A 24,263-nucleotide genomic window follows, 5' to 3' on the forward strand; every position below is an offset into this window, starting at 1 on the left:
CGCGCCGGTCCCCGGCACGAATCAGCCCGGCGGATTAGTGTCGAGGTCCTGTGTGCCGGCCAGCCTGTGGATGGTTTGCAGGCGGTTTTCCATCTGCCTCGGCTGGTTTCCCTTGTTCCGCCTCAGTTACACGGTGTCGGCGATTGCTGCGCAAACACCGTCTCCACGTACGCGTACTCAATAATTACTCTACCAAATATTTGGGGCTACACTCGTCTGGTGTGAGACGTTCCCGAGGGTTCCACTGCGGGTCGAAGCACACAGTAACATAGGGTTCGGTGTGGGGCGGCGGCGGGGTGGGTGGACTGCTGTGGCCTGTTGTGGGGTTGTGGACCACTGAGGACTACGGCGGGACGGAGCCTCTTCCAGGTCCCCGGTTTAATACACATTACACACCTCTACATATGCGTGCTGTATTTCGAGCTGATGCAAAACAATATACACTCCTGGAAATGGAAAAAAGAACACATTTACACCGGTGTGTCAGACCCACCATACTTGCTCCGGACACTGCGAGAGGGCTGTACAAGCAATGATCACACGCACGGCACAGCGGACACACCAGGAACCGCGGTGTTGGCCGTCGAATGGCGCTAGCTGCGTAGCATTTATGCACCGCCGCCGTCAGTGTCAGCCAGTTTGCCGTGGCATACGGAGCTCCATCGCAGTCTTTAACACTGGTAGCATGCCGCGACAGCGTGGACGTGAACCGTATGTGCAGTTGACGGACTTTGAGCGAGGGTGTATAGTGGGCATGCGGGAGGCCGGGTGGACGTAACGCCGAATTGCTCAACACGTGAGGCGTGAGGTCTCCACAGTACATCGATGTTGTCGCCAGTGGTCGGCGAAAGGTGCACGTGCCCGTCGACCTGGGACCGGACCGCAGCGAAGCACGGATGTACGCCAAGACCGTAGGATCCTACGTAGTGCCGTAGGGGACCGCACCGCCACTTCCCAGCAAATTAGGGACACTGTTGCTCCTGGGGTATCGGCGAGGACCATTCGCAACCGTCTCCATGAAGCTTGGCTACGGTCCCGCACACCGTTAGGCCGTCTTCCGCTCACGCCCCAACATCGTGCAGCCCGCCTCCAGTGGTGTCGCGACAGGCGTGAATGGAGGGACGAATGGAGACGTGTCGTCTTCAGCGATGAGAGTCGCTTCTGCCTTGGTGCCAATGACGGTCGTATGCGTGTTTGGCGACGTGCAGGTGAGAGCCACAATCAGGACTGCATACGACCGAGGCACAGAGGGCCAACATCCGGCATCATGGTGTGGGGAGCGATCTCCTACACTGGCCGTACACCACTGGTGATCGTCTAGGGGACACTGAATAGTGCACGGTACATCCAAACCGTCATCGAACCCATCGTTCTACCATTCCTAGACCGGCAAGGGAACTTGCTGTTCCAACAGGACAATGCACGTCCGCATGTATCCTGTGCCACCCAACGTGCTCTAGAAGGTGTAAGTCAACTACCCTAGCCAGCAAGATCTCCGGATCTGTCCCCCATTGAGCATGTTTGGGACTGGATGAAGCGTCGTCTCACGCGGTCTGCACGTCCAGCACGAACGCTGGTCCAACTGAGGCGCCAGGTGGAAATGGCACGGCAAGCCGTTCCACAGGACTACATCCAGCATCTCTACGATCGTCTCCATGGGAGAATAGCAGCCTGCATTGCTGCGAAAGGTGGATATACACTGTACTAGTGCCGACATTGTGCATGCTCTGTTGCCTGTGCCTATGTGCCTGTGGTTCTGTCAGTGTGATCATGTGATGTATCTGACCCCAGGAATGTGTCAATAAAGTTTCCCCTTCCTGGGACAATGAATTCACGGTGTTCTTATTTCAATTTCCAGGAGTGTAGTTTCACCACGCAGATTACATATCTTGCAGCTGCAGCACTGTTAGCATGAGAAAGAGGAAGCAAGGTTGCTTGTGGGGACGAGAGAGAAACGTTTATGGACAAGGACCAAGACAGTCAGGGCCCAGTCACACAAAATAATCACCACTTCTGGCAGTCAACACCGAAAACACCTTGGCAGTATGTCCAACTACCTGTAACAGCATGTTGGGTGGCCATACTGTAATACTGGCATGTCTTGCAACTGAATTGTGGCCACAAAAAAAAAATTATTGTTCAAATGGCTCTAAGCACTATGCGACTTAACTTGTGAGGTCATCAGTCCCCTAGACTTAGACTACCTAAACCTAACTAGGCTGTGGCTAAGCCATGTCTCCGCAATATCCTTTCTTCCAGGTTCGCAGAAGAGCTTCTGTAAAGTTTGGAAGGTAGGCGACGAGGTACTGGCAGAAGTAAAACTGTGAGGGCCGGGAGTGAGTCGTGCTTCGGTAGCTCAGATGGTAGAGCACCTGCCCGCGAAAGGCAAAGTTCCCGAGTTCGAGTCTCGGTCGGGCACACAGTTTTAATCTGCCAGGAAGTTTCATGTCAGCGCACACTCTGCTGCAGAGTGAAAGTCTCATTCTGGACCAAACGGTTTGTTTACGAAAGTGAATGGGCATAAATTGCCTGTCAGTCTCCGTTAACGATCGTCGAAGGTCTGCCATTCATTTGCAGTTCTCAACGATGACCTCACGCAAGAATGCGTGTTTGACGACTTTCAACATTACTCAAACACTGCACCGCTTGCACAACGTCTACTATAAAGGACATTTGCTCCAATGTTCATGTGCTAGCCATGTTGTTCTTCCGGTAGTATACACCGCACTGAATCATCTGATAACATAAACATCAGTCTTGTAATTTATTGGTCCTTATTTCCTGGCATAATCACAAAATTAAACTAACTCACTCCTGAATGGCGAGAGCTCTTATTTATTATAAACAAAACACCAACTGTTCCACGACATACATATGTACTGACAAATTATTTCAAGGTTTGTACAATTTCACTGGATAATTTCCATATTGTTCAGCTCCAAAGGGAAATGGGATGCTTTTAACAAATCTGTTGTATCCTATATCCTGGACGATGGTTAATAACTGAAACTGGTAGATGACTAATGGGACAAACAATCAGCTGATGGTTGAAATGTGTTTTATATAGTAAGAAAGCCTCAGAATCTTTTAGAAAATATGAAGCTGAAATTAAGTAATATTCATACTACTGTAGCACTTGCCGCCAGTGATAATGTATGAAATACGATATACTCTCGTTCATTTGATGCAATTTTCCATAATTTTTCGATATGCTTGGACCTCTGGTTCTGAAATTACCCTCTGAATCTCTGCTTGAACTCTGGAAGAGATTGTGGCTTGTCAGTGTATCCACAGTATTTCAAATAACCCTACAGAAACAAATCAAATGGGGTCAAATCACAACATCTGCGTGGCCAATTCACATCAGAGTTTCCGAAATCACTCGGCCAGGGAGCAATCTTCCTTCAGAATTTTTTGCAATCTAAATCTGGGAATTCTTGTGAACGTCAGCGAATAGCTTTTGCTTGAGTTGCAGCTACTTTATCACTCTTGTTGCTGATCTTTTCCACCAAACAAGGACACCCCGAGGGTTTAATGTCCCAAGCGATCTCCGGTTTTCTGGAATTTCGCAATGAGTCTCATCACAGTCGACTTATTCGATGCACCACGTTGATCAAATAGTCACTGCACGACATTCACCAAATTTGCTTTCACTGTGACAAGACGGTGTTTTGTTGTGAAGCGCTCCACTACCGATCACAAAGGAAACACTTGAAAATCTTGCAACCTTCAGTGAGGCCATCTTACCAGAACAGAAGTGGCCGGCATTTCAAAAGTTGTCTTCTTTGTGGGACACCTTTCACAACAAGCACCAAGCATGAAAAGCCTTTAAACAGGAAAATGTCGTTCCCTGTTCTTTTATTATAACAAAATGTGATAAAAACGATACGTTTTCCGATTGGCTGTCTCAAAAAATTCCCAGGGCTGCGATGTTAACCAGTTCCATTCGAATTTCTGCAGGAGTGTCGCGACTGTGTTGGCCGTATGAGGCTTTGCATTGTCATGGAGCAGAAGGACCCCACGGGTGAGATTGCATGGTCGTTTTGGTTTGATCGCTTGGCGAAAGGTGGTCAAGGTTTGCGAGTAATGCTGGGCATTCACTGTTGTACCCTGCTGCAGGAAGTGAATCAGAAGGAATGAATGTTTGGTACCCTTAAAAAGGCTCTGAGGGGCAAACCATTCACCTCACACGACGAAGTCCAATTGTACGTGCAGAACTGGTTAACACCGCAGCCCCGGGAATTTTATGAGACAGCCATTCACCTCCTTGTGTCACAGTGGTACAAGTGTCTCAACAGCCGGGGTCATTACTTCTAACATACAGGTACTGGTCTCTGTAATTATGCCTATGGCTCGTTTCTTTTTGAACGCCCCTTATACAAAATGCACCAAATGCAAGCTTCAAGGGCAAACGACGTAATCCATTATAGCACCTCCTAAGTTCTGCTAGTGATGCAGAAGGTGGTCTTGCATCTCACTGGCCACGTTTCTCTCCACAAAGAAGGGGAGATGGTGACACACAGGGTCGATTCGATTGGAGAACGTTTTCCCGCAGAAATGAAATATCATCCACCTGCATGGCCCAACCATCCGCGCAACCCCCACCTCCCTCAGTCATAAGTTACCTTTCATTGGGCGCTTTATACGACCTTTAAAAATAAATCTAAATCTAGGATCGTGGGCGAGAGTTGTTTTTATTTTAAAACAAGTTACACGTTCATATATAACACAAATACGAGGTGCATTCAAGTTCTAAGGCCTCCGATTCTTTTTCTCCGGACTGGAAAGAGATAGAAACATGCGCACTGTTTTAAAATGAGGCCGCGTTCATTGTCAATACACCCCCGAGATGGCAGCACCGTACGGCAGATGGAATTTTACCGCCAGTGGCGAGAATGAGAACTGTTTTAAATACTCAAAATGGCGACGTTTTCCTTACTTGAACAGCGTGCAATCATTCGTTTTCTGAATTTGCGTGGTGTGAAACCAATTGAAATTCATCGGCAGTTGAAGGATACATGTGGTGATGGATTTATGGATGTGTCGAAAGTGCATTCGTGGGTGCGACAGTTTAATGAAGGCAGAACATCGTGTGACAACAAACCGAAACAACCTCGGGCTCACACAAGCCAGTCTGACGACACAATCGAGAAAGTGGAGAGAATTCTTTTGGGGAATCGCCGAATGACTGTCGAACAGATCGCCTCCAGAGTTGGCATTTCTGTGGGTTCTGTGCATGACGACCTGAAAATGCGAAAAGTGTCATCCAGGTGGGTGCCACGAATGCTGACAGACGACCACAAGGCTGCCCGTGTCACATGTTGCCGAGCAATGTTGACGCGCAACGACAGCAAGAATGGGACTTTCTTTTCGTCGGTTGTGACAATGGATGAGATGTGGATGTCATTTTTCAATCCAGAAACAAAGCGCCAGTCAGCTCAATGGAAGCACACAGATTCACCGCCACCAAACAAATTTCGGGTAACCGCCAGTGCTGAAAAAATGATGGTGTCCATGTTGTGGGACAGCTAGGGCGTAATCCTTACCCATTGCGTTCCAATGGGCACTACGGTAACAGGTGCATCCTACGAAAATTTTTTGAAGAACAAATTCCTTCCTGCACTGCAATAAAAACGTTCGGGAAGGGCTGCGCGTGTGCTGTTTCACCGAGACAACGCACCTGCACATCGAGCTAACGTTACGCAACAGTTTCTTCGTAATAACAACTTTGAAGTGATTCCTCATGCTCCCTACTCACCTGACCTGGCTCCTAGTGACTTTTGGCTTTTTCCAACAATGAAAGACACTCTCCGTGGCCGCACATTCACCAGCCGTGCTGCTATTGCCTCAGCGATTTTCCAGTGGTCAAAACAGACTCCTAAAGAAGCCTTCGCCGCTGCCATGGAATCATGGCGTCAGCATTGTGAAAAATGTGTACGTCTGCAGGGCGATTACGTCGAGAAGTAACGCCAGTTTTATCGATTTCGGGTTAGTAGTTGATTAGAAAAAAAAATCGGAGGCCTTAGAACTTGAATGCACCTCGTAAATTTCTAAGTCTGATTCCAGTTTTAAATATTAAGAAACATTTTCCAACTACGGCAATGCCCGAGATCTTTAGAAGATTGTAGTGAAAATATTTTGTTATTCTATCTACAGGATGCAACGTAATTAGTAACGAAATCCTACACACACAAAAGTATACAATAACAGAAGCACAATCGTCCTGGAAGACACAGGCCAACAAAACAGACATTTCCGAGATAATTTAGAATGTGTTGTTACGGCCTGCCACCAAAATATTGCCCTGGTCGGTACAAATACACTGAAGAGCCAAAGAAACTGGTACACCTACCTAATGTCGTGTAGGGCCCCTCGCAAGTACGCGGAAGTGCCGCAACAGGGCGTGGTACGGACTGGACTAATATCTCAAGTAGTGCTGGACGGAATTGACACCATTAATCCTGCAGGGTTGTTCATAAACCCATAAGAGTACCAGGGTGTGGAGATCTCTTCTCAACAGCACGTTGCAAGGCATCCCAGATATGCTCAATAATGTTCATATCTGGGGACTTTGGTAACCAGCGGAAGTGTTTAAACGCAAAAGAATGCTTCTGGAGCCACTCTGTAGCAATTCTGGACGTGTGAGGTGTCGCATTGCCCTGCTGGAATTGCCCAAGTTGGTCTGAATGCACAATGGACAGGGATGGGTGCAGGTGATCAGACACGATGCTTATGTACATGTCACCTGCCAGATTGGTATCTAGACGTATCAGCGGTCCAATATCACTCTAACTGCACACGCCCCACTCCACTACAGAGCCTCCACCAGCTTGATCAGTCCCCTGCTGACATGCAGGGTCCATGGATTCATGAGGTTGCCGTACCCGTACCCGGCCATCCGCTCGATACAGTTTGAAACGAGATTCGTCCGACCAGCCGTTTCCAGTCATCAACAGGCCAACGTCGGCGGTTCCAGGCGAGGGGTAAAGCTTTGTGTCGTGCAGTGATGAAGGGTACACGAGTCAGGATTCGGCTCTTAAAGCCCAAATCCATGATGTTTCGTTGAATGGTTCGCATGCTGACACTTGTTGATGGCCCAGTATTGAAATCTGCCGCAATTTGCGGAAGGGTTGCACTTCTGTCACGTTGAACGATTCTCTTCAGTCGTCGTTGGTCCCATTCTTGCAGGATCTTTCCCCGGCCGCAGTGATGTCGGAGATGTTTTTTACCAGATTCCTGTTATTAACGGTAGGCTCGTCATATGGCAGTAAGGGAAAATCACCACTTCATCGGTACGTCGGAGATGCTGTGTAGCATCCCTCGTCCACCAACTATAACACCACATTCAAATTCACTGATGCTGAGGGAATAAGATGCTGAGGGAATTAGATAAGGAAATGAGACACTTAAAGTAGTAGAGGAGTTTTGCTATTAGGGGAACAAAATAACTGATGATGGTCGAAGTAGAGAGGATATCAAATGTAGACTGGCAAGGAAAGCGTTTCTGAAGAAGAGAAATTTGTTAACATCGAGTATAGATTCAAGTAAGTCGTTTCTGCAAGTATTTGTATTGAGTGTAGCCATGTATGGAATTGAAACGTGGATGATAAATAGTTTAGACAACAAGAGAATAGAGGCTTTCGAAATGTGCTGCTATAGAAGAATGCTGAAGATTAGATGGGTAGATCACATAACTAATGAGGAGGTATTGAATAGGACTGGGGAGAAGAGGAGTTTGTGGCACAACTTGACTATACTCCATTCACCGAAACAAGAGACGTACTGTAAACACGGCAAGGCGCGTGACTACAGCGGTGCCGTCGAGGGGTGTACAAGGCAGGGGCGTCAGAAATTAAAAAATTAAAGTCGTGTTTTTTATAATTTGGCGCGTGAACTTGATAAAGTGATCCGAGAACTACCTTCCGACAACCTTTTTTACATTACATTAAAATTTATTGTCACTGAAAAAGATAAATATTTAAGCTTTCAGGAAAAGTTGTTTTTTCGCGTTACTCTATATTTATCACGCCATATCTCCTAAACTGTGTGTCGCACAGCAAAATAATTTTATAATTGCGCTCAGTACTATATGTTGATGACGTCTGCAAATTTCCTGCCCAATAGAGTCAGTAATAATGAAGTAATAAATTAAAATCTCACGTCTGATGCAGAACTTGTACCAAATCATCATCCGAAATATAGTAAGCGACAAACTTTTCCCCTTTGAATTTTTTTGTGGGGGTGTAAGCGAGAAAAGTTTCATAAAGGTTTGAATTTAATTTTGTAGTTTGTTCGAATGCGATGGGTGGAACCGTTTGTCCTTTATGAGCCATGCATTGTGCGGTTCGCAGGCGCGGCGCTCAGTCATTGTGGCCGTCTCAGTTGCAGGTGTGAGCTCGTTAGTGGGTGTTGTGCAGCGGCCATTTCAGGATATCTTAAGTTCTTCTGCAAAGACGCTTGAAAGACTAATTGTTGATTATTAGAGTAAGTATATCTGTTTGTAGTCACGCTGAGCATTCACTGTTTGTGTGTGAATCCAATAGCAAGGTTTCTTATTTTATATATTCACTTATTTCATTAGCATCACATATGGCTGTCCTCATTATGTCATCCACGGATTCAGCGAGCGAGGTTGACGTGTCAGTTCTGAGTCTACCAAAGAAGCGAGCAAAGAAGAAATCATTAAGTTCTCCTGAGAAGCACATGGTGCTTAATGTGTATAAAACGGAACTATTACATCCAGAGCAGTCGATGAGTGACATTGTTTCGAAAACAGCTGCAGCTACAGGTGTTGGACATTCTTCAATGTGTCGTGTGATGAGTGAGTACAAGGCCACACACTCTTTGAAGTCTCATAAGAAAGGAAAATTACGACAGAAACTTTCTGAAAGTGTTGATGACTTCGATAGAAATGCGATACGAAGGAAAGTACACAAATTTTTTTTTTTTCGTTAGGAATTGCCAACAATTGACAAAGTGCTTACAGTCGTGAACGTAGATGCAGATCTGGGCAATTTTCGGAGAACTACATTTTTTAAGTTATTGAGAGAAATGAATTTCAAATGTGTCCTGCGTGGGCGCGATAGCATGCTTATAGACAGGGACGACATGATTTTATGGAGGCGGCGTTATCTTCGAACCATGAAACGGTTGAGAGATGAAGGCAGACCCATTTACTATTTGGACGAGACGTGGGTGAACGCAGGACATACCCGAAGTTACGTCTGGGTAGATGACACTATAAATTCCTCAAAACAAGCGTTTCTGTCCGCATTACCCACCGGAAGCAAGGACCCATCAGGTAAAGGGAAACGTCTGACTATCGCACACATTGGCAGCAAAGTAGGGTTCGTTGAAGTATGTGTATGGACTTTCGAATCCAAGAAAAGTGGAGATTATCATGGGGAGATGTGCGCCGAAACCTTCGAGAAGTGGTTTCAAGATGTTCTTCCTCGGCTTCAGGTAAAATGCGGTTATTGTTCTTGATAACGCGCCGTGCCATTCTCGGAGAAAAGAAGAAGTTACCAATGCGAATTCCAATAAGCACGAAATATCAGACCGAGCGAGGTGGCGCAGTGGTTAGACACTGGATTCAATCCCGCGTCCGGCCATCCTGATTTAGGTTTTCTGTGATTTCCCTAAATCACTCCAGGCAAATGCCGGGATGGTTCCTCTGAAAGAGCACGGCCGACTTCCTTCCCCATCCTTCCCTAATCCGATGAGACCGATGACCACGCTGTCTGGTCTCCTTCCCCAAACCAACCAACCAACCAACCAACCAAAGAAATATCAGAGTGGCTAAAATCTAAAAACATCGATTTCGAAGACGGTATGTTGAAGAAAGAACTTCTAGATATAGTTAAAAATCACAGAACAGCGCACAACGAATATGCAATAGATGAAATGACGAAGAATGCAGGAAAAACTGTTCTCAGAGTTCCTCCGTACCACTGTGAATTAAACGCCATCGAGTTAGTGTGGACAGAATCAAAGACTATGTTGCAGCGAAAAACAAAACATACAAAATGCCGGAAGTTAAAGTACTGCTAGAAGAAGCAGTAAGATCAGTGACTGCACAGGATTGGAGCAAGTGCGTCCTCCATGTCGTAGAAAAAGTGGAAATTCAAATGTGGAAATTAGACTGCATTATAGAGGAGAGAGAGGAGCTGTTTGTTATAAACCTCAATGAAAACAGTTCGACAGAGTGAACCTTGTCTCGTCCTTTATCATTATTATTTCTGGTATTGTTATTAAAATTAACAATTAAATGTGTTTGAATGAAGCGTTTTGTTAGCAACCTGAATGACAACAAAACTGCTTTGACATAATGAACTCAGTTTAGCATTATTTCAACATTATTGTTAAACTTATTTCGTACATTGTTGCCCAGGTTTCTCACGGTCCGCTGTGACAGCTCGACAGCCAGCCGAACGCCGCCAGCTGCAAAGCGTGCGCCAAGGATTTTCCACACCCCTACGTATCACGTGAACACCGAATGCTTTCTCTGGAAACGAGCGTAGTCACTCACGTGACGCTGTTTATGTTTCGTCCCAGCGCTCGGTGAATATACTGTAGAAGAAGGGATCGGTTGGTAGGACATGTTCCGAGGCATCAAGGGATCACCAATTTAGTACTGGAGGGCAGCGTGGAAGGTAAAAATCGTAGGGGGAGACCAAGAGATGAATACACTAAGCAAATTCAGAGGGATGTAGGTTGCCGTAGTTACTGGGAGATGAAGAAGCTTGCACAGGATAGAGTAGCATGGAGAGCTGTATCAAACCAGTCTCAGGACTGAAGACCACAACAACAACAACTTCCAAGAGCGTAACGACACCAGTGTAGGTGCGCTGCAGCATCTGACCAAACATAGCGTTTGTGTTTGTTTACATCAGATCCATTCTTGTGATGAAAAGAGTGTAAGAAAGACAAGGTTGGTACTGGAATGGCGGCTCACAACCAAGCATGCGCAATTATCTCATTAGCGGCTCGTTTGCGGACCCGTGTTTACTGCCACGTTTTTGCTTACGTTATCGGACACGTTTGTCCACGTCAGATTCAGCTACTAACAACGGAACCTCCCCATCGCACCCCCCTCAGATTTAGTTATAAGTTGGCACAGTGGATAGGCCTTGAAAAACTGATCACAGATGAAGCGAGAAAACAGGAAGAAGATGTGTGGAACTATGAAAAAAACAAGCAAAATATACAAACTGAGTAGTCCATGCGTAACATAGGCAACATCAAATATAATGTGAGCTCAGGAGCGCCGTAGTCCCGTGGTTAGCGTGAGCAGCTATGGAGCGAGAGATCCTTGGTTCACGTCTTCGCCGGCCGCGGTGGTCTAGCGGTTCTAGGCGCTCAGTCGGGAGCCGCGCGACTGCTACGGTCGCAGGTTCGACTCCTGCACCGAGCGAGGTGGCGCAGTGGTTAGCACACTGCACTCGCATTCGGGAGGACGACGGTTCAATCCCGTCTCCGGCCATCCTGATTTAGGTTTTCCGTGATTTCCCTAAATCGCTTCAGGCAAATGCCGGGATGGTTCCTTTGAAAGGGCACGGCCGATTTCCTTCCCCATCCTTCCCTCACTCGAGCTTGCGCTCCGTCTCTAATGACCTCGTTGTCGACGGGACGTTAAACACTAATCTCCTCCTCCTCCTCTCGAATCCTGCCTCGGGCATGGATGTGTGTGATGTCCTTAGGTTAGTTAGGTTTAAGTAGTTCTAAGTTCTAGGGGACTGATGACCATAGATGTTAAGTCCCATAGTGCTCAGAGCCATTTGAACCATTTTTCACGGCTTGCCTCGAGTGAAAAGTTTAATTTTGTTTAATTCAGACAATTATTATCTGTCCGTCCGATGCGAAGTAACTGCGCCGTACTATGGGGACGCTACACTTAAACAAACGTTAAAAACATATGTTTTGACAGAGCACAGGAAAACTGTGAAACTGTTGCATTCATTTGTTGCAGTTTATGTGACAAACTCTTATGTTTTCATCACTTTTTTGGGAGTTATTATCCCATCCACAATAAAACCTAAATCGGGCAAGGTAGAAGAATCTTTTTACCCATTCGCCAAGTGTACAATTTAGGTGGGTCGACAACATATTCCTGTCACGTGACGCACATACCGTCACCAGTGTCGTATAGAATATATCAGACGTGTTTTCCTGTGGAGGAATCGCTTGACCTATGACCTTGCGATCAAATGTTTTCGGTTCCCATTGGAGAGGCACATCCTTTCGTCTACTAATCGCACGGTTTTGCGGTGCGGTCGCAAAACACAGACACTAAACATATTACAGTGAACAGAGACGTCAATGAACGAACGGACAGATCATAACTTTGCGAAAATAAAGTAAGTAAAATATTCAGTCGAGGTAAGACTTGAACCATGGACCTCTCGCTCCGCAGCTACTCACGCTAACCACGGGACGACGGCGTTCCTGAGTTCACATGCTCTTTGTTGTTGCCTATCTTCCACATGGACTACTCAGTTTGTATATTTTGCTTATTTTTTCATAGTTCCACAGAACTTCTTCCTGTTTTCTCGATTGATCTGTGTTCCGTTTTTCAAGGCCTATCCACTGTGCCAACGTATAACTAAATCTGAGGGGGGTGCGATGGGGAGGTTCCCTTGTACGTATGACACGCCGTCCATACAAATGTTCACCTGGACGCCGTGGCGCTCCCCAGAGATTGGCGCAGCAAGCAGTCGCTTGTGTCTGCTGCGATCAGAGTGGCTCCGACATCGATGGATTCCGCCGACGACCGATATCGGCCGAAAACGGCCGTCCTTCGGAATCAGTACGCCACTACGTGCGCGGTCTCACTACAGCCGATCTTACCTCCCGACCGTACAGACTTCGGACGACAATCGGTGAAATTCATACCAGTTCGTTTTCTTCGGCCAAATCGGCCGACGTTCTCGCAAGCGAAATACGGAGCGCGAGAAAATGATAGGTTTAGTCCAAGAAAGAGTGAGTTTGCGGCATCCTGATGATGAAAGTAACTAGTCGGGATATAGTTCGGAAACCTCACATAGGCAAAATCTTTACTGGGAATTTTAGGCATAGATTATAACCTCAAAGTACGAGGTGCATTCAAGTTCTAAGGCCTCCGATTTTTTTTTCTCCGGACTGGAAAGAGATATAAACACGCGCATTGTTTCAAAATGAGGCCGCGTTCATTGTCAATACGTCCCAGAGATGGCAGCACCGTACGGCAGATGGAATTTTACCGCCAGTGGCAAGAATGAGAACTGTTTTAAATACTCAAAATGGCGACGTTTTCCTTACTTGAACAGCGTGCAATCATTCGTTTTCTGAATTTGCGTGGAGTGAAACCAATTGAAATTCATCGACAGTTGAAGGATACATGTGGTGATGGATTTATGGATGTGTCGAAAGTGCATTCGTGGGTGCGACAGTTTAATGAAGGCAGAACATCGTGTGACAACAAACCGAAACAACCTCGGGCTCACACAAGCCAGTCTAACGACACAATCGAGAAAGTGGAGAGAATTCTTTTGGGGGATCGCCGAATGACTGTCGAACAGATCGCCTCCAGAGTTGGCATTTCTGTGGGTCCTGTGCACACAATCCTGCATGACGACCTGAAAATGCGAAAAGTGTCATCCAGGTGGGTGCCACGAATGCTGACAGACGACCACACGGCTGCCCGTGTGGCACGTTGCCAAGCAATGTTGACGCGCAACGACAGCAGGAATGGGACTTTCTTTTCGTCGGTTGTGACAATGGATGAGATGTGGATGCCATTTTTCAATCCAGAAACAAAGCGCCAGTCAGCTCAATGGAAGCACACAGATTCACCGCCACCAAACAAATTTCGGGTAACCGCCAGTGCTGAAAAAATGATGGTGTCCATGTTCTGGGACAGCGAGGGCGTAATCCTTACCCATTGCGTTCCAAAGGGCACTACGGTAACAGGTGCATCTTACGAAAATGTTTTGAAGAACAAATTCCTTCCTGCACTGCAACAAAAACGTCCGGGAAGGGCTGCGTGTGTGCTGTTTCACCGAGACAACGCACCCACACATCGAGCTAACGTTACGGAACAGTTTCTTCGTGACAACAACTTTGAAGTGATTCCTCATGCTCCCTACTCACCTGACCTGGCTCCTAGTGACTTTTGGCTTTTTCCAACAATGAAAGACACTCTCTGTGGCCGCACATTCACCAGCCGTGCTGCTATTGCCTCAGCGATTTTCCAGTGGTCAAAACAGATTCCTAAAGAAGCCTTCGCCGCTGCCATGGAATCGTGGCGTCAGCGTTGTGAAAAATGTGTACGTCTGCAGGGCGATTACGTCGAGAAGTAACGCCAGTTTCATCGATTTCGGGTGAGTAGTTAATTAGAAAAATAATCGAAGGCCTTAGAACTTGAATGCACCTCGTAATTTGTTCAAGTGAAAAGGGCAGCGTCTCTTGTTCGCTTACAGCTACTGTACTGGATCTTTTTTGTGGTAGGTTGTCATTAGTTGTCCACAAAAAAATTATTACTGCTTATGGCGTTTTGTGTCAATAGGATAGTTTCATGCCAGTAGGGTACTGATTGTGTTAATATGAAGTAGTTTGTAAATATGGTGCACGGTGCGTATTTCCACTTTTAAGTGCTTTAGATTTTCACAGCATCTTATGCCACGCTTAGTGCTTGTCTTTCACTCAGGTGATTACTGACACTCACTGAAGGTTAAGTGACGCACGTCACCACAACTGTAAAAACATACAGCGAAAGAAAGTGTTTAAACTTGCATTTCAAGGACACCACGAATTATCTAGAGTATGTAACAGAACGTTTCTCCTAGCCGGCCGCGGTGGTCTAGCGGTTCTGGCGCTGCAGTCCGGAACCGCGGGACTGCTACGGTCGCAGGTTCGAATCCTGCCTCGGGCATGGGTGTGTGTGATGTCCTTAGGTTAGTTAGGTTTAAGTAGTTCTAAGTTCTAGGGGACTTATGACCTAAGATGTTGAGTCCCATAGTGCTCAGAGCCATTCGAGTAAATCGCAAGTGCACACCGTGGTCGAAATACTCGAGGCTGGCGTACACACATACATTCCAGACACGACGGTCACAGGAGCTTTTAACTCGAGAGAGGCAACCGCACGCCAGGAGGTCGGTCCCAACCCATCTACGTCGGCCGGTGACCGCCCGTCAAGCAGACAGCGTTTGACCGAGTGAGGGGGGGAACGACCCCGTGTTCGTCTTAAAAGCAAATTCCACTACATTGTGTGGGAGCGGCCAGCCTATCCATTCTTCACACATAGCACGCAGTTTCAGAGATTTTCGCAGGGAGACAGGAAACGTCAAACTCCGATACTACAGATTTCCGGATTGGTTGCCTTAAAGGAAACGTCATTCTCCTGTTTTAGAAGAGCAATGCTGATTGGCAGACGATATTCCTGACGCCTTGAGCTGAAGGAGTAATGGAAGAGATTGAAAGATATACCCCTTCACGTCTGGCGTGCAGAGGGGCCGTTCCGTTGTCGCTCTTGGAGCGAGAACACGTAATGTGAGCGTGCGCGCTCGTACGTGTACTCAAAGAGTGAGGAACAAGTCTCTCCTCAGTACTTCACTGGGAGAGCACCTCTATCGAGAGCGAATCAGAGTGTGACTCTATATTGAGTCCTTGGGATTAAGCATTGTTCACTGTGTTGGCCGACACACTTATTGTGGAGTGTGAACGGACAGAGTTATAGTTAAACGCCTGCGAGCGAATTTTGAGTGGCATCATGGTGGACTGGTTATCTGACCGGTGTACCACGCCAATAGTTAGACTAGGGGCGAATAGGAATCCTTGGCTTCATCAAGGCGTAGGGAGAGTTTCAAAATGGTTCAAATGGCTCTGAGCACTATGGGACTTAACATCTACAGTCATCAGTCCCTTAGAACTTAGAACTACTTAAACCTAACTAACCTAAGGACATCACACAACACCCAGACATCACAAGGCAGAGGAAATCCCTGACCCCGCCGGGAAACGAACCCGGGAACCCGAGCGCGGGAAGCGAGAACGCTACCGCACGACCACGAGCTGCGGACAGGGAGAGTTTGATTGGTGAAGGTCAGTCCAGATAGAACGAGAGTTATCTTATTTGTCAGCAGCGAGCGGCGCAGACAGCAGTCATCACAGCTGACTGTATTGTGCACTACAGCTCTTGCGACCAGAACAGTACACTTCACTTCATTTCACACACAACAGCCCGACCGTAGCTAGCAACATTTCAACGGATAATCGTTCAAGTTGAGTAGGCGCGGCTCTCAGCCATTCTGCCCAGTCAATAACAATCTTAAACTTTGTGTAGAAATTTCATTAGCGAATCCTATCCTTGAGAGGTAACTTCACATTCCGGAAAGAGCCAGGATATAACTTGTTCAATTCATAACTAAAAGTGCCATTGTGATTTCTCAGATTTTTTGCAAAATAAATAATACCTTTCGTTAGTTTCATGTTTTTCTCACTCCTGTACCCAAGTATCCCACTAGTTACATAATAAATTTTGTGAATTTTTGCGTCATTTCCTTACAGCCGGACGACTGCAGAAGATATTTATTGCTGAAAGTTTTTCAGGCATTTCTCTTTAGAACGTTAGGAGCGTCTGTCTGACTTCTGTAGTAGTGTGGGGGTGGAAACTGCATCTTGCAGGGGCCAAAGGGTAAAGGGTACGTCTCAGATTAATCCGCTGCGCAGAATGAGAGAATAGCACCCACACGCTCACCACAGAGTGCTTATTGTAACGTGACGCAGCCTAACCTCCTTGATCCTGCCAAAGATGATGAAGGGGATCAGACTCATTATGACTATGCTGTCGGCCGATGTTATCGGGCGACCTCTGGCGACAGTGTCTGGCGGCTGTTACTAGGCGCCAGTGTGAACGCAGACTTACAGCGGCCGCGTTGGCGCATCGCGTCGCAGGTGGGAGCGGCCCCATTTGACGGGCTGCCTGTGTGGGCCGCTGTCTGAGACGCGGCGCTAACCGGCGCTGGGCGCTCGGTGTGTCGTACCTCTGCCTCCGGCGCAGCGAACGCGAGCAGGCCAGCATGTCGACGTCGACGTGTGCGTCTCTGGTGCGGTGCGGTCGCCGTCACGTCTGGTGCGGAGTGGAGTGGGCGCGAAGCCGGGGCCTGCGAAGAGCGGCAGCGGGTGGCGGCGCCCGGCACGCCTCGCTGCCTGCGCGGGAAACCAGAGACGGCCACCCGCCGCCCGCGGGCCGGAACCGGCCCCCACAATGGCGCGGCCGCCCCCGTCTTCACAGCGCCCACCGTGGTACGCCGCGAGCTGCGCAACACCCTGTTCCTCGCCGCACTCTCGCCTTTCTCGTGTCGTGTAGTCTCCGGTTGCACGGACCGCCCTATCCCATTACACTCAACGAAATGGAAAGTCAACATACACTCCTGGAAATTGAAATAAGAACACCGTGAATTCATTGTCCCAGGAAGGCGAAACTTTATTGACACATTCCTGGGGTCAGATACATCACATGATCACACTGACAGAACCACAGGCACATAGACACAGGCAACAGAGCATGCACAATGTCGGCACTAGCACAGTGTATATCCACCTTTCGCAGCAATGCAGGCTGCTATTCTCCCATGGAGACGATCGTAGAGATGCTGGATGTAGTCCTGTGGAACGGCTTGCCATGCCATTTCCACCTGACGCCTCAGTTGGACCAGCGTTCGTGCTGGACGTGCAGACCGCGTGAGACGACGCTTCACCCAGTCCCAAACATGCTCAATGGCGGACAGATCCAGAGATCTAGCTGGCCAGGGTAGTCGACTTACACCTTCTAGAGCACGTTGGGTGGCACGGGATACATGCGGACGTGCATTGTCCTGTTGGAACAGCAAGTTCCCTTGCCGGTCTAGGAATGGTAGAACGATGGGTTCGATGACGGTTTGGATGTACCGTGCACTATTCAGTGTCCCCTCGACGATCACCAGTGGTGTACGGCCAGTGTAGGAGATCGCTCCCCACACCATGATGCCGGGTGTTGGCCCTGTGTGCCTCGGTCGTATGCAGTCCTGATTGTGGCGCTCACCTGCACGGCGCCAAACACGCATACGACCATCATTGGCACCGAGGCAGAAGCGACTCTCATCGCTGAAGACGACACGTCTCCATTCGTCCCTCCATTCACGCCTGTCGCGACACCACTGGAGGCGGGCTGCACGATGTTGGGGCGTGAGCGGAAGACGGCCTAACGGTGTGCGGGACCGTAGCCCAGCTTCACGGAGACGGTTGCGAATGGTCCTCGCCGATACCCCAGGAGCAACAGTGTCCCTAATTTGCTGGGAAGTGGCGGTGCGGTCCCCTACGGCACTGCGTAGGATCCTACGGTCTTGGCGTGCATCCGTGCGTCGCTGCGGTCCGGTCCCAGGTCGACGGGCACGTGCACCTTCCGCCGACCACTGGCGACAACATCGATGTACTGTGGAGACCTCACGCCCCACGTGTTGAGCAATTCGGCGGTACGTCCACCCGGCCTCCCGCATGCCCACTATACGCCCTCGCTCAAAGTCCGTCAACTGCACATACGGTTCACGTCCACGCTGTCGCGGCATGCTACCAGTGTTAAAGACTGCGATGGAGCTCCGTATGCCACGGCAAACTGGCTGACACTGACGGCGGCGGTGCACAAATGCTGCGCAGCTAGCGCCATTCGACGGCCAACACCGCGGTTCCTGGTGTGTCCGCTGTGCCGTGCGTGTGATCATTGCTTGTACAGCCCTCTCGCAGTGTCCGGAGCAAGTATGGTGGGTCTGACACACCGGTGTCACTGTCAGATTAGCCAACACAACGCACTAATTTAGAGAGGAGGCCGAAATGCACGCGTCAGCTCACGCAGGCTTGCTTATGTCTGAAACAGGATACGTAATGAATGCTATAAAGAAAAGTACGTAGCTGCTGGAATACTTAACTTTAATCCATCATTTGTATACAGCATTCTTGATGATACAAGTGAGACTCTCTCCAGAAATGGTTAATGCCGCCTTGCTAGGTCGTAGCCATGGACTCAGCTGAACGCTATCCTAACTATGTCTCGGCAAATGAGAGAAAGGCTTCGTCAGTGTAGTCGCTAGCAAAGTCGTCCGTACAACTGGGGCGAGTGCTAGTACGTCTCTCTAGACCTGCCGTGTGGTGGCGCTCGGTCTGCGATCACTGACAGTGGCGACACGCGGGTCCGACATGTACTAATGGACCGCGGCCGATTTAAAGCTACCACCTAGCAAGCAGCAAAATAACTGATGATGGTCGAAGTAGAGAGGATATAAAATGTAGACTGGCAATGGCAAGGAAAGCGTTTCTGAAGAAGAGAAATTTGTTAACATCGAGTATAGATTTAAGTGTCAGGAAGTTGTTTCTGAAAGTATTTGTATGGAGTGTAGCCATGTATGGAAGTGAAACGTGGACGATAAATAGTTTAGAAAAGCAGAGAATAGAAGCTTTCGAAATGTGGTGCTACAGAAGAATGCTGAAGATTAGATGGGTAGATCACATAACTAATGAGGAAGTATTGAATAGGATTGGGGAGAAGAGAAGTTTGTGGCACAACTTGACCAGAAGAAGGGATTGGTTGGTAGGACATGTTCTGAGGCATCAAGGGATCACCAATTTAGTATTGGAAGGCAGCGTGGAGGGTAAAAATCGTAGAGGGAGACCAAGAGATGAATGCACTAAGCAGATTCAGAAGGATGTAGGTTGCAGTAGGTACTGGGTGATGAAGAAGCTTGCACAGGATAGAGTAGCATGGAGAGCTGCATCAAACCAGTCTCAGGACTGAAGACAACAACAACAACAACCTAGCAAGTGTGGTGTCTGGCGGTGACACCACACAGATCAATCGAGAAAACAGGAAGAAGCTGTGTGGAACCGTGAAAAAAATTAGTAAAATATACAAACTGAGTAGTCCATGCGCAAGATAGGCAACATCAAGGATAGAGTAAGCTCAGGGATCGAGACGTTTTACCCTCCTGAACCCACCGATTCCATATCCTGCTAACAGTCATTGGATCTCGACCAACGCGAGCAGCAATGTCGCGATACGATAAACCGCAATCGCGATAGCCTACAGTCTGACGTTTCTCAAAGTCGGAAACGTGATGGTACGCATTTCTACTCGTTACACGAGGCATCACAACAACGTTTCACCAGGCAACGCCGGTAAACTGCTGTTTGTGTATGAGAAATCGGTTGGAAACTTTCCTCATGTCAGCACGTTGTAGGTGTCGCCACCGGCGCCAACCTTCTGTGAATGATCTGAAAAGCTAATCATTTGCATATCACAGCATCTTCTTGCTGTCGGTTAAATTTCGCGTCTGTACCACGTCATCTTCGTGGTGCAGCAATTTTAATGGCCAGTAGTGTATTTCAGAGCACACCGTTCAAAGCCAATTACTGAACATGGAGCTCCACACCACACGACTCCCGTTACCGCGTGGAACCACACACGTCGTCAGTTCCGATTACAGTGGGCACTTGATCACTGCGTTCTCACCGTGGATCGTTACAAAACCGAAACCTGTCGAATGAATCACATTTCTTGTTGCACCAGGTCAATGGTTGTGTCATTCCACGCCATCAACCAGGCGTATCGCTGTTTGAGTGCTCCGTGCCACAGATGAAGGAGACTGAGGGCAGTGTGGTACACTGAGTCCGGCTACTATGGTGCCTATGGTGTTACTCGAAGACAGCAGTCAACTAGGTGAGCATTACTGAGGACCACCTGTATCTGCTCATGGTACAAGTCCTCTCTGATGGCGATGACAGCTTCCAGCAAGAAAACTCTCAGCAAGACAAGGTCAGAATCGTGCTGCAGTGGTTTCAGAACCATGATAATGAACTCGCATTGATATTTTAGCGCCGGCCGGAGTGGCCGTGCGGTTCTAGGCGCTACACTCTGGAACCGAGCAGCCGCTACGGTCGCAGGTTCGAATCCTGCCTCGGGCATGGATGTGTGTGATGTCCTTAGGTTAGTTAGGTTTAATTAGTTCTAAGTTCTAGGCGACTGATGACCTCTGAAGATAGGTCGCATAGTGCTCAGAGCCATTTGATATCTTAGGCAGCAAATGTACCTACTGGAACATACACTGTGTGACCAAAAGTATCCGGACACCGCCAAAAACATACGTTTCTTTCATATTAGATGCATTGTGCTGCCACCTACTGCCAGGTACTCCATCCCAGAATGGGGCGCTCTGCGGAACTCAAGGACTATGAACGTGGTCAGGTTACTGGGTGTCACTTGTGTCATACGTCAGTACGCGAGATTTCCACACTTCTAAACATCCGTAGGTCCACTGTTTCCCATGTGATAGTGAAATGGAAACGTGAAGGGACACGTACAGCACAAAAGCGTACAGGCCGACCTCGTCTGTTGACTGACAGAGACTGCCGACAGCTGAAGGGGGTCATAATGTGTAATAGGCAGACATCTATCCAGACCATCCCACAGGAATTCCAAACTGCATCAGGATCCACTGCAAGTACTATGGCAGTCAGGTGGGAGGTGAGAAAACTTGGATTTCATGGTCGAGCGGCTGCTCATAAGCCACACACCACGCCAGTAAATGCCAGACGACGCCTCGCTTGGTGTAAGGAGCGTAAACATTGGATGACTGAACAGTGGGAAAACGCTGTGTAGAGTGACGAATCGCGGTGTACAATGTGGCGATGCGATGGCACGGTGTGGGTATGGCGAATGCCCGGTGAACATCATCCGGCAGCGTGTGTAGTGCCAACAGTAAAATTCGGAGGCCATGGTGTTATGGTGTGGTCGTGTCTTTCCATGGTGTGGGCTAGAACCCCTTGTTGTTTCGCGTGGCACTGTCACAGCACAGGCCTACATTGATGTTTTAAGCACCTTCTTGCTTCCCACTTTTGAAGAGCAATTCGGGGATGGCGACTGCATCTTTCGACACGATCGAGCACCTGTTCATAATGCACGGCCTGTGGCGCAGTGGTTACACGACAACAACATCCCTGTAATGGACTGACCTGCACAGAGTCCTCACCTGAATCCTATAGAACACTTTTGGGATGTTTTGGAACGCCGACTTCGTGCCAGGCCTCACCGACAGACATCGATACCTCTCCTCAGTGCAGCACTCCGTGAAGAATGGGCTGCCACTCCCCAAGAAACCTTCCAGCACGTGATTGAACGTATGCCTGCGAGAGTGGAAGGTGTCATCAAGGCTAATTATCGGCCAACATCATACTGAATTGCAGCATTACTAATGGAGGACGTCACGAACTTGTAAGTCATTTTCAGCCACATGTCCGGATACTTTTGATCGCATAGTGTATATAGGGCGCCAGCTGCGTGCCCACAAACCACCGTCTCGTAATTTGCAAGAATTTAGTTACCTATGAGTGGACATCCGGTGTGTCATACGTCTGGAAAGAATATCAGGGACTTATACACTCCTGGAAATGGAAAAAAGAACACATTGACACCGGTGTGTCAGACCCACCATACTTGCTCCGGACACTGCGAGAGCGCTGTACAAGCAATGATCACACGCACGGCACAGCGGACACACCAGGAACCGCGGTGTTGGCCGTCGAATGGCGCTAGCTGCGCAGCATTTGTGCACCGCCGCCGTCAGTGTCAGCCAGTTTGGCGTGGCATACGGAGCTCCATCGCAGTCTTTAACACTGGTAGCGTGCCGCGACAGCGTGGACGTGAACCGTATGTGCAGTTGACGGACTTTGAGCGAGGGCGTATAGTGGGCATGCGGGAGGCCGGGTGGACGTACCGCCGAATTGCTCAACACGTGGGGCGTGAGGTCTCCACAGTACATCGATGTTGTCGCCAGTGGTCGGCGGAAGGTGCACGTGCCCGTCGATCTGGGACCGGACCGCAGCGACGCACGGATGCACGCCAAGACCGTAGGATCCTACGCAGTGCCGTAGGGGACCGCACCGCCACTTCCCAGCAAATTAGGGACTCTGTTGCTCCTGGGGTATCGGCGAGGACCATTCGCAACCGTCTCCATGAAGCTGGGCTACGGTCCCGCACACCGTTAGGCCGTCTTCCGCTCACGCCCCAACATCGTGCAGCCCGCCTCCAGTGGTGTCGCGACAGGCGTGAATGGAGGGACGAATGGAGACGTGTCGTCTTCAGCGATGAGAGTCGCTTCTGCCTTGGTGCCGATGATGGTCGTATGCGTGTTTGGCGCCGTGCAGGTGAGCGCCACAATCAGGACTGCATACGACCGAGGCACACAGGGCCAACACCCGGCATCATGGTGTGGGGAGCGATCTCCTACACTGGCCGTACACCACTGGTGATCGTCGAGGGGACACTGAATAGTGCACGGTACATCCAAACCGTCATCGAACCCATCGTTCTACCATTCCTAGACCGGCAAGGGAACTTGCTGTTCCAACAGGACAATGCACGTCCGCATGTATCCCGTGCCACCCAACGTGCTCTAGAAGGTGTAAGTCAACTACCCTGGCCAGCAAGATCTCCGGATCTGTCCCCCATTGAGCATGTTTGGGACTGGATGAAGCGTCGTCTCACGCGGTCTGCACGTCCAGCACGAACGCTGGTCCAACTGAGGCGCCAGGTGGAAATGGCATGGCAAGCCGTTCCACAGGACTACATCCAGCATCTCTACGATCGTCTCCATGGGAGAATAGCAGCCTGCATTGCTGCGAAAGGTGGATATACACTGTACTAGTGCCGACATTGTGCATGCTCTGTTGCCTGTGTCTATGTGCCTGTGGTTCTGTCAGTGTGATCATGTGATGTATCTGACCCCAGGAATGTGTCAATAAAGTTTCCCCTTCCTGGGACAATGAATTCACGGTGTTCTTATTTCAATTTCCAGGAGTGTAGAATCCATGCCAAGGAGAATCGCTGCTGTATTCTGTTTGAAAAGTGGACCAACACGCAATTAACAGGTCATCATAATGCTTTGGCTAATACATGTATGTACTATTCTCTTGCCTCAAGATATGATCAATGAATCGCACAGTGCAATGGTTTTTATTTTTATTTTATAGTACTTGATTACATCGAAAGTGGAACTAGAATTACAATGCGTGTAGAAAGTGTCTAGGGGTATCGGACATTGTCTTTTCTGCGATAATACCTGTTGGTAATGATACACTGGGCTGATACTTATTGAATCATAACAGAACACATAGCCATGGGAAATTAATGTTACTATTTCAGCACAGTTCACCAGTGTTTAGCGGACTGTTTTACACAGATCGCAGATAAAATACCAAACATT

General features: G+C 48.5%; 1 protein-coding gene across 4 annotated transcripts in view; it reads right to left on the reverse strand.

Annotated features, from left to right (window-relative positions):
* Nucleotides 1–24,263, reverse strand: part of LOC126108795 (brain acid soluble protein 1-like) — a 367,990-nt gene that overhangs the window by 261,679 nt on the left and 82,048 nt on the right. Inside the window, exon 1 of one of the 4 annotated variants that reach the window (XM_049914155.1) lies at nt 17,019–17,100. The exons of 2 other annotated variants lie outside the window; for them this stretch is intronic. In XM_049914155.1, coding sequence (XP_049770112.1) covers nt 17,019–17,056 — 38 coding nt within the window. In that variant the 5' untranslated portion in view covers nt 17,057–17,100. Of the gene's footprint in view, nt 1–17,018; nt 17,101–24,263 lie in introns of those variants that run through there. One more of the 4 variants, XM_049914157.1, reaches the window with a different exon arrangement.

The sequence above is a fragment of the Schistocerca cancellata genome, chromosome 11, assembly GCF_023864275.1.
Source record: "Schistocerca cancellata isolate TAMUIC-IGC-003103 chromosome 11, iqSchCanc2.1, whole genome shotgun sequence".
Classification (NCBI taxonomy): Eukaryota; Metazoa; Arthropoda; class Insecta; order Orthoptera; family Acrididae; genus Schistocerca; species Schistocerca cancellata.